Raw genomic sequence first — 12,055 nt, forward strand, 5'->3', positions numbered from 1 at the left:
CTGTGGCTTTTGCTCTGTCCCGTAGTCCATTGTCTGAGGTTTTCATCACGTATTTGACACACTTTATGCAATGTCCAACATTTGCCCTAAAATATGCATAATAAGCTCTGAACTCAAACTATTTATATTTGTCCTTTGTTTTGGAGTTGTAAAACTAGCCATAATTGCTGGCTCATTTTTACACTTTCTACAAATGGCAGCCTTAAAAAAAAAACTTTAAAAAAAAAACAGGAATCTTATAACAAAGAAAAATACACAAAGCTGAATTTTTAAGCAATACAGGAAAACATATAACCTCTCTGTTTCATGAAACAAAGCTGATATGATGGTGCAGAACGGTGCTTAATGATCAATCCAACGAACACTTATTAATACAAGAATCTGCAACAGAGGAAAATACATTGTCACTAAAGTCAGCAAAACTGGTGTAGACCACTGATACATTTGTACTATATCTTGTGAGAAATACAGATTTGCCTAGCTGTAAAGTATCATGCATCATATTACTTTTCTCTTTGGGGAAACTGACTTTTGGGCCACGCTGTATAACAGACTTGCTAATTTGAAAGTATGCCCCGAGTAAAAGGGTTGCATGATTAACCACTTTTTATGGGTGACAGTTTATTAAACGTTTTAAACAGAATAATGAAATGGCTTGACACTGCCATTTATTGCCTGTAACAGAGTACATTGACTTGGTTTACTGATCTAATTTGTGAACATCATTTCTGTGTTAGATTTTAGCAGTTTCGGTATGTATCTTAAGAAGTGCATTTTAAACGTGTGTTCGTGACACTCTTGACAAAGAGACTAAAAAAAAGCAATCTTTAACCTTACAAGTGCTAGGGATTGCTAAAAGTAACTCGTGACTACAATCCTGTGGTGCCAGAATTGAGATCAGCCTAAAAAATCATCTCTTTTTTTTTTGCTATTTGTCGATGAAACATTTACAGTACTGTATATGTGGATAGTATGAGGAAATCCTCGATGAAACTGAGTTTGTGTATTTCTGATTAATATTTACCAATTTGTAAAAGATTTTCTGAAGCACTAAGATATTCAAGATTTTCATCTTGCACAGAATTTAGCATTGGCTCGTGTAGGGTTAACATTGTTAAGTCAATAGTATCAAGAAGCTGGTTCTTGGATGTCTTTAAATTATTAAAGAAAGTGCCTTGATTAATATGATAATTGAAGATATGTATTGTATAGTTATTTTTGACTGTATTTTAATGGGATTTGTTCTGTTTTTAGAGCTTAGCATTCAGCCAGCTCTCAACTCGGTGCTGCTTCCACGCCACGCTCAGGACGCTAGCAGTGCGGCAGAGGGCGTTAGCGGCGGTGTAGCGGGCAGCAACCCAGGTAGTTCGTCTACCGTAGACAGTAACTCGATGTCAGCAGTGGAAGCTGGATCGCCGAACACCGTGGGTGGTGCCGCAGCAGCCTCCTCAGGCATGGCCTGAGTGCCACCGCTCTAGCCTAGAGTCGGAGGAGATCCGCAGAGGACACGTGCGGGGGAGGGTGGGGAAGAAGGCAGGTCGCTTCGCTAGAAGCAAATAGCAAGAACGTCGGCTAAAGGGAGTCGTCATAATCCAAGGTGTAAGACAAGGGGGATGAAGCTGTGTATATTATGTATGAAGAAATAGGGAAGCATCGTTACTGAAATGTAAGAAAAAAGAGAGAGAAAATTCCTCTTCAGTCCCTCCCATTGAGCTTTCATCTAAACAGAGAGATATTAAGAAGCGACTGCTTGAGATGGACAGTCCTACTCTTAATGAAAGGAAGTCCTCCACTGTAATTCTTGCGACGTGGATGAACAACACAACTTGAGATTGGCATCGGAAGCTTCCCCCTCTCCTCCACCTGTGAAACACCTGTGTATAGGAACCATGAGCAAAGTTATTGGGGGGAAACAAAACAAAAAGTAATGTTCTAATAACATTTTCTTATTTCTTGGCAAAAAAAAAAATATATTAATATATTGCATAAAAACACAAAGGGGACTTAACTATCCTATTTATGAGAGGGGAATTTGAAGGATGTTTCAAAATGAGCTGAAAGGACTCTGTGTACATGAATTCCTCTCACATTTGCTTTGAATCTTGTTTATATTGAAAGATGAATAAAAACAAGAGAAGAAAGGTATAAAAATCTTTCCTAATGTAGCAGTCGAACATAAATTTGTCTATAGTATGATGAACATGCTGTACAGCTTCTGAATTTTTTTTCCTTCTTGTATGTATATCTTACTAGTACCGTTAAGTTGCAAAGTGTGTGTGTGTTTACTATCCTTTTCTATCTCACACATACTCACTCTCCATTTCCGTTTTACTCTCAGTCTTTTGAAAAGATTCTTACAGTTTCTCCCACTATGAAACTGTCTGTGATCTTTTGTTTCAGGGTTATTATAATAATTATTATTTTTAATGCTACTGAGTAGTATTTTTGAATGAGTTACAAAGTGAGGATAGTTTGGTTGTAATATTGAGTTTTTAAATATGCTGCTTTTAAAAGAACATTATGCCTGTTTTAAAAGATATTAAAGAAAAGTGAATTTGTCCATTCTTTTACTTTTGCAGAAAGGGTGGGGAGGATATAATGTCTTAGAAATGGTCTGAGGTGGGATTAGGAAGTGGAAACAGCTTTGAATAGTGCAATTTTTTGTTTTATTCTAAAGAGATTTTTTAATATAGAAGTTGTTTTAGAATGGCTGTTTTTTTACTTTTAATCCCTTCTCTTTGTATTCTTAATGATGAACTCCTGTGAATAAAACCGAGAACTAAGTTGTATCCTATAATACCATTTCCTGAGAAATCTGATCTATTTTCAATTGCAGTAGAAGGTCGTTATACCATGAATATGGATGTGGTAAGTTGCAGTAAAGTTTGAAAATTTCTAATGATCTTTGAGCTTTGTATAGTTATGATGATAGTGGAACTGTTCTGGTTCCAAAGAAAGTAATTTGCTGACTTTGTGACGTTTGTAGTTAACATTATGGGCAGTAGCGAAAACAAAGGAGGAAAAAGATAGTTCACTTCTATTTTGAGTCACATCCATCATCTGTGCCAGTTTTTTAAACTCTGCAGGGCCTTTTTAATTATATGTGTATCTTATTTACTTGTATAACCCACATTGTTGTGCAAAAATAATTAACCTGTTTATGAAAAATATTTTCAGAATATGTTCTATATATCTGCTTATCATGAACTAGATAGACTAATAGAAAAATATATACAGTAACTACATTTAATAAAAACAATTATTTTAAACTTCATTCAGTGCTTAAGTTGCATAGGGTATATATTCATCTTATTTCCAAAAATTACTGTGCAATATTTTCTTATTATGCAAAAAATCATTGTAGGAATCAGCTAAATTCTCATCATATTTTTCTCTTCAGATGTAGTGTTCTAACTACATTTCTGTTTCTGAAAATTTCTAAAATGAACCGTGCAACAATTTTTATAATTTTCTGAGAGGGTCCATTTGACTTCTGCATCCCTGCCCCCTCTTCAATAAATATGACTCTTAGTAAATTTCAATATTTTCTGAATTTTGTATAATTTGAAATGTCTCAAATTAATTAAATTATTTTCTGAAAGTATGAATTTTCTGTTTGTGCTAATTAACAAAAAAAAAAAAAACAGTGTGAGTTGGGAGGTTACTATTAGTCTAGAAAGTTTCTAAAAATATCTTACATGAGATGTGCGTCTAGGTTCTTTAAAATGAAGTTTAGACAATGATACTAGGTGTTTGATGTGAGGAAATATGACAATTTTCCTGTAAAATTTCTTTCCCAATCTGATGGTGTTCAAATAAATTGTTCTTCTAACAAGGAACCTTCACACTTCCAAGTGTTTTTACTCATTGAAACATTTTATAATTATGTTATTCAGAGCTTTAACGCCTGATATTTCATAAGAAATTAGGGTTGAAAGACATTGTACTCCTCCTTGTGTGTTGTGAAACTTCAGTTGGTACTAATGAGGATTTGCATGTTCACACATTATTGTTTCTCATAACTTCACATAAGCGAAATTACCTTGTCTGACAGGAAGCTTTCAGAAGTTACATATATGTTCCCTGCAGAATAGATTTGGTGTTAGTTATTCAGTATGGAGCTTTTTTTCTAGACACTATGTAGTTCAGTGAAGTTTAAACTATTCACTAAACATAGACACTTTTGACACAGCCCAAGGGACGGCGGTGACTAAACCCATTAAACCCAACAAACATGTAACGGGTAGCTTATTTTTGTGCATGTGTGTGTGTTGATGAAAATATAACTAGGTGCTGATAATTAAATAATACTGCATTAGGATTAATTAAAATAATTGAATAAATTATATACTGTACATGTCAAATGGTGTACTGTATAAAATTCAGTAATGAAATAACAGATACTTTACACACATGATCAAAGAAGGAGATAATGTTTTAATTGAACTATGAATGTTTACATCTACACCAACCAAATTTGTTAATCTTATTGCAGCTTTTTAGAGCAAGGATATAAAACTAAATAAATTTCTAACAGTTGGTTAGTGACCAAGTAGATTTTGTCTTCCCTCAGGTATGGAATTAATTATTGGAATAATTTGCCATGTAACGTTTATATTTTAAAGTGGATGGTAAGAGAAGTGAACACCTACATTCCCATCAGATCAAGTTAAATACCATTTCTAGCATTTGTGTAGCACAATTCGCTATGCTGATGGTGAAGCCAAGAGAGATAAATTATCATTTTCTCTATTTCCATGGAAACTGTTTCTAGCAGGAAGCCCGATGATTGAGTTTATTTTTTCTTCAGATACTCAACTTTTTTTTTTTTCTTATAAAATTGTTATTGGTCAGAGACAAAACAAATCCTACTTCTTAAGTCACTCAGTCTTATTTCTTGGCTACTGATCTTATTGGAATATTGGAAATACCAGTTGTTCTCCTGGTTGAGCAAAAATGTTGTGTTCCATTTTTCAGTAAAAAATGGTATGGAATATGCCTGTGGATTTCCTCTAGCAATATTTCCCAAGTGGACTGTTTGTATATGCCTCTTCCTTGATGGTAAACACCACAGTTGTGTACAGTGTTAATTTCATAGGAATATTGTTTTTCAAAGCACAACACTTCTGCTACACCCAATGACATTTTTCTGCTCTTTCCATTGAACAACTGGTTTCAAATTGTTATAGGGCTTTGTTATTATGCTAGCATTACTGGAATATTTCATCGCTAGGAGTAGGATTATGTGATACTCTTACTCAGTTTTGGAGCAGTGAATATTTTGTTGACAAACTATATACTTCTCCAGAATTGTATTCTTCTTGGAAACCGTTCTTGCTTAGAATGAATAATAAAATGGAGAATATAGCCGTTTGTAGCTCACCTTGTTGAAAGTAGGGGTCAAAAGTTATTTATCAGTGGTGTTATTGATCTTCAAAGAACTCTCAAGATAGTTTCTTCATTTTCACCTCTCAGGCCAACTTGTTAAGTCATATAGAATCTCTTCACAACTGGGAAAACTTTCTCTTTACTATTGTTATTAAAAACTGAACTGAAGACCATAGAAGTTCTGCTTCGAAGCATCTGGATGTATAAATATTGTGATCCTCAGATAGGCACGTCAGGATATTGCTATTGCATTTGCTTTCATCTCTTTCAGGATGATCAATTATATCCTTTCATGAGAGTTCCTTAAAGTTGTTGCTTCTTGAACTTTTCATAACTGTCAGACTGTTTTGGTAGAACTTTATTTTCTTCATTTAGATGGAGCATGTTCACTGTATAATGTTACTATTTTATAAAAATTAGATTCCCTGTTAACATCAGACTGCCATAAATATGCAAGCTAAATGGTAAGAATATTAAAATTTGAAATCTCTGTTGTTTTGTTCTATATTATACCTTATTGGGGAGAAGGGGGTGATATGCATAAATGTGATGATACATTTCCTTGATTTTATTCTGTACATGGTAATGTAATATTCAGTGTTCATCTTGGATGTATAGAACTTCCATTAGAGAAAAGATTATATACTCATATGCTGCTATGACATATCCGTATGCATTGTATAACGAACTTCTACTGTGTACCTGAGAGGAAGGATTGATTTGCAACTCTTTTATTACCTTTCTAAAAAAAAAAAATGCATGAAGAACAGCTGGGGATCAATATTTTTATTGGGGGGGAAAAACAGTTTGAAATTTTATTTTCAAAATTGTGCATTGAGTTGTATTTTTTCTCTCTTTTCTTCCTGTTATTCTTTCTCTCTTTCTTTCCTCCCTCTCGATTGATCATCCTATTAATTCCTTCGTACTTGTTGTTATACCTTGGATGTGGCGATACTGCTGTGTGGTTTAATAACACCGTTCTGAAACAGAATCAAAAAAGCTCAGCTCTCCTGCTTGTCATAGAGACTGCTAACATTTAATGATGTATTTAAAACTAGGAATTATCTCCCTATAGGAGAGACTATCCACAAGTGTGTTTTTTCGTGCTAATAGAAAAAATAAAAAATTAAATAAACAAAAAATAGCCACAATTATAATGCAGATGTAGAAAAATGAGAGATATTACACCTCAATTCAATGCTTGTATAGATAACTAAAGAATTTTTTCTTGTTTCTTCATTGTATAAATATATTACAGTAATGTAATGAGTTAGTACTCCACCAAAAAAAAAGTTTTAAAAATGTGAACAGATTATATAAAAAGGAACCAACACAAAATAATGAAATGATTTCTCAAATGGTCCATCATCACTGTTTATATATTTATAATACTGATCTTAATCATACTGTCACTATTTGTTTAAATATTTTCCCCTCTTAATGAAGAAAAACTGTTCTGGAAGATAAATAAACCATTTATTTCTCCATTGGGGTAATGTACAGTATTTTTTAGAATCTTGTGTACTTGGTTTTAATTCTGAAAATGAACTTGTCACCGCATGAAGTGATTAAATTGTCACTCGAGATTTCTTGTATGTATGAACTGCTTGTAGGAAATCGGTGAGAACATTGTGAGAAAAAAATGTCTATATGTTGATGAAAAGAGATTTTTTTGTTGAATTTGGGAACTATATGATGATGAAATAAATCAATAAAAGAGCTGTTATCGTCAAACTACATACCATATAGTTCATACTCCCCTGGTCTCCAGGTTTGATGTAATACATTATTCTGAGAAATGATGTTTTTATTGATTGTATTGTATTGTTACATGATAATAATTGTATGTACATAAACAGATGAGATACAAATTGTACACAGTCTATTGGTTTTCTCTCTCTCTCTTTTTTTTTTTTTTTTTTTTTTTTTTTTTTTTTTTTTTTTTTTTTTTTTTTTTTTCAAGAATATGCAGTTACATGAGTTTTGTGTGTAGAAACCTTATTTACTCATCTACAGTTCATGCCCCTTCCACCACACAAAATTTTTACCTTTCCTAACATTTTGCTGTTCAAGTATTTTTTGGGTCATCAGTCTGTGGACTGTAGTCTCCATTTCATCTATGATTCTCATCTCTGACTAGTAGTGTTTTATTTTCCTCATACCATCGTTACCATGAGGCTTGTTCAGAAACTTAAGTTGCGCTCAAGTCTCTCAACATCTCGCAAGTGCCAATGGCAGTAGTGTGCAAGCACAGCATCTCATTACATAGCCAGCATACATGACAGAACCAATCTGGCTTAGTCGGTGTTTCTTTTGTTTTGATAAATATTTACTCAAAAAATATGTTCTGTTATCTCATTGGTGCTTTTCAGAAACTTTTTTTTTTCTAGTTGCTTTACGTCGCACCGACACAGATAGGTCTTATGGCGACGATGGGACAAGGAAGGGCTAGGAGTGGGAAGGAAGCGGCCGTGGCCTGAATTAAGGTACAGCCCCAGCATTTGCCTGGTGTGAAAATGGGAAACCACGGAAGACCATTTTCAGGGCTGCCAATAGTGGGGTTCGAACCTACTATCTCCCGAATACTGGATACTGGCCGCACTTAAACTACTGCAGCTATCGAGCTCGGTCTTTTCAGAAACTAATGGCTACCAAAACTTCAAATGTATCTATACATGATACAAATATTCAATTACAACCCCGCCCTCCTGCATCCATTCAGTGTGATTTGTGTGAGCATATGTTTTATGCCAAGATTGGTCTGTTTAGTCATCACAAACACATCCATTAACTGAGTTGAACTGCTCACTTCATGCAGGAAGAAATTATATATATACTTGGATCGAGTTACAGCCGACGAGGGAAATGGATGATGATGATGATGATGAATATTTATTATAACAACTCATCCGATACTGTGAATAATAGATTTGAAGAATGTACCTTTGGCACTGAAACAGTTACCAGATAATAAAGTTCCTGGTTTCGATTGTATCCCTGCTGAACTGCTAAAGCCTGTCCCTTTGGCAGCTATCACTGCTTTGTGCCAGAAGATATGGAAAACTACCACCTGGCCAAGGGAATGGAAAAGATCAATCTTTATCCCATTGCCTAAGAAAGGAGATGTCAGCGACTGCTCTATTATCATACTGTAGCTTCGATTCCACACGCTAGTAAAGTTCTTCTAAAAATCATACAGAAACGTCTTGCACCCATCCTTGAAGCTGTTACCTGATATTCAAGCTGGTTTCCGTTAAGGTCGTGGCACCTGCAATCATATTGCTAATCTGCAGTGGATCATGGAGAAAGCACGTGAATACCAGAAAACAGTCTACGTGTGTTTTATTGACTGTGTCGACAGACTATGGGAAGCCATACTGGAGTTGGGGGTACCCTTACATCTGACTCAGTTGATATGTTCACTTTATACAGAACAAGAGGTACAGTTCGCACTCCATATGGCGACACTGAGCGGTTTAAAATTGAAAAAGGTGTCCATCAAGGCTGCATTCTTTCACCATTCCTTTTCAATCTGTATGCAGAAATAATTGTGGGGAAGTTAAATTTAGATGAACTGAAGATTGGAGGAAGAACTATAAACAATTTGAGATATGCTGATGATACAACCTTGCTGGCAGAAACGGAAGAAGATCTAAAGCTTTTAATTTCCCGCCTCAATGTTCAAAGTGAAAAAATGGGCCTCTATCTCAATATTAAAAAGACCAAAGTTATGACTATGGATGAGCGTCATAGTTTGTGTAAAGATAAATGGGGAAGAGACAGAGAGTGTGCGGGATTTGATCTTAGGAGCCAAAATCAGTCAAAGTGGAGATTGCAGTCCTGATATCAAAAGATGGATTTCGCTTGGATGTATCGCTATGATGACTATGTCCCCAATCTGGAAGAGCAGAGATATCAATTGGCTACCAAGTACAGATTAGTCAATGCAGTTATATTCCCGCTGTTCATGTATGGATGTGAGAGCTGGACGCTGAAACAGGCAAACAAAAGGAAGATCGATGCTTTTGAACTCTGGTGTGGGCAAAGAATCTTATGAATACCATGGACTGCAAAAATCACCAATAAGGCAGTTTTAGAGCGCATCAAGACCCGTATGTCATTGGTTGGTAAGATTATGAAGCTGAAAGTAGCTTACTTTGGCCACGTTATGCGATCAGATGCATTGGAAAAAGCAATCGTGCTAAGAATGATCAGCGGTACAAGAAGTCAAGGTCGCCGGAGGACTCGTTGGTCAGACACCATTAAAACAAACACAACCCTCACCCTGGAACAACTAAAGGAGGCAGTATGGAACAGGACACCTAGGAGAGCGCTAATTCATAGAATCGCCGATGGTTGGATTCAACTCAACGGATGACATCATGACATCACCTTTTGCGTAATTATTTCCTATTTCTGGGGTCCAGTTAGTGGTGTATCCTCATCCTAGTCGCCATCACCATCTTCATAAAAATCAGTTTCGCTGTCACTTTTGTAAGTTGATAATGAAAGTTCCAAAATTTCTGCTCTGTTTCTGTAGCAAAATCGTTCTTGCAATTTCTCTGCTTGTTTCACACAACAATCCAGATTTTTCTTGTCACGTTGTTATTTTTAATATTAACAAATTTTCACCGTCTGAAATTTTGCAAGTTGTGTATTTCTTAGCGATTTATCTTTTATCTGTGTACAGACAAGTTTTATTGCATTATACAGCACAAGCCATGATAAGGCAGGAGTCTTACAACTTCATGGCCCCCTTACATTGGCCTGTTGATAGAGTTCATGTATGTATGTATGTATGTATGTATGTATGTATATATATATATATATATATATATATATATATATATACATTCTCACTTCCATTGAAACTCTCTGCTTTTTATGAAAGCTCAAGTTTTGTTTCCAGGGGAGAGAAATTAATGCCTATGTATTGTTGTCATTGCTTGTTATGTTTTCATGTGGAGGTATAGGATAATCTGATCTGTTGAACACAGTCATACGGTGTATTTTTCCAATACAATATATATTATTTCTACTTCTATTACTACTACTTCCTCTAGCACCTTGGAGACACAGGATATGGGGTACACTCTAGTATTCATGTTCAGTTCCACTTTGTTGCTTCACATAGGCTATTACTACGATGGGCTCACCACACCCAAAGGCTTTAATTATACTGGTCTTTTTTGCAAGTTGCTTTACATCGCCGTGACACAGTTAGGTCTTACGGCGACGATGGGACAGGAAAGGGCTAGGAATGGGAAGGAAGTGGCCATGGCCTTCATTGAGGTACAGCCCCGAGATTTGCCTGGTGTGAAAATGGGAAACAACAGAAACCATCTTCAGGGCTGCCGACAGTGGGGTTCGAACCCACTATCTCGCGAATACTGGATACTGGCCACACGTAAGCGACTGCAGCTATGGCGCTCAGTCGAAAAAATAATTTATAAGACTGTTCAGAAACCACTCTCAAAACAATACTAGCATCATTTCTTCATGATAATATCCACTCTTGTTTCTTTTATGTGAACATCCACTTGCTCTTGGATATTAAACTTGTTTTGGCCGATCCTACATGACAGTCTGTGTCTCTCCCTTCCCCCATCACCTCCTTCCATTTCCCTATAGGCACTTTGTCACCCATTCCTAGCAGAGTCCAGGCAAACATATTTCACGGTATGGTTTTGATTGATCTGTTTCATATAAGTAAAGTATAGTGTCACCTGATTCCGTGATGGAGTGCATTGTTTGCAGGAATTTCAAACTTGCCACAGCTATTCACTTCATTCAGTGAGGAATTTTCATCCATCATGGGTTTATCTGTATCGGAATCCCAGCTATTTCATTAGCCATTCAGTGGAGGAAACAACCGCTCCAAGCAACCTTTTTTCTTTGACCAATTTATAGGTTGTCGAGAATTCGCTTTTATCACAGAATTCAAAAATTGTGCTTGATGCTGCACCGTTTTCGAAATCATTTAAATGTGTCACCCATCTAGGAATTTGAATTTTGAATTTAAATGCTTTCAAGGCAAGATGAATAGTTTCTTGGCATTGTGCTTTTCATGGTTTTTCGCACCCTATTTTGGCACACTTACCGAACAAGCTTCAGCGTTACATAAAATTAGCTTCATGGTCCGTATCGCACTTCAATAGATTCACAGCTAAGTATTTATTTATTTTCCACCTAGTCGATACAGTGAATTGCCTAAGGCAATTTAATGGTTAAAAGTGGTACATGTTTCGTATATTTATGTATTTTTCATCTAAACAGTGTTATGTGGCTGAAGATATTGATAATATACGAAACATGTACCACTTTTAACCATTAAATTGCCTTAGGCAATTCATTGTATCGACTAGGTGGAAAATAAATAAATACTTAGTTGTGAATCCAAGCTTCAACGTATAAGCTTTAGCACCTAGAAAAGTTAACATGTCTGCAGTTTTCATCAAATGCATATTTTTAAAGTCACTTTACTCAATTTTCTTAGCTTTGGTATAATACTGCTGTACTCCACTGGATCTATAACTTCCACTAGCACTGGGCTTGCTGAGCAACATAATTGCTTTCTGTTCTAAGCTGCCGATAAAAACGTTGATTCAAACATTCAATTTGTTTCACCCGACTTGCACATTAAACATTAGAGTTGACACAAGCCAAA

The 12,055-nt window shown here is 35.6% G+C and overlaps 1 protein-coding gene across 5 annotated transcripts in view; it reads left to right on the plus strand.

Moving 5' to 3' along the window:
• LOC136883358 (glycogen synthase kinase-3 beta) overlaps window positions 1-7,264 on the plus strand; it is a 480,420-nt gene extending 473,156 nt beyond the window's left edge. For all 5 annotated transcript variants that reach the window (XM_067155618.2, XM_067155620.2, XM_067155619.2 and 2 more), the window contains one exon: window positions 1,255-7,264. In XM_067155618.2, coding sequence (XP_067011719.1) covers window positions 1,255-1,463 — 209 coding nt within the window. In that variant the 3' untranslated portion in view covers window positions 1,464-7,264. The remainder of the gene's footprint in view (window positions 1-1,254) is intronic.
• The last annotated feature ends 4,791 nt before the right edge of the window (window positions 7,265-12,055 follow it).

The sequence above is a fragment of the Anabrus simplex genome, chromosome 11 (genome assembly GCF_040414725.1).
Source record: "Anabrus simplex isolate iqAnaSimp1 chromosome 11, ASM4041472v1, whole genome shotgun sequence".
In the NCBI taxonomy this organism is placed as follows: Eukaryota; Metazoa; Arthropoda; class Insecta; order Orthoptera; family Tettigoniidae; genus Anabrus; species Anabrus simplex.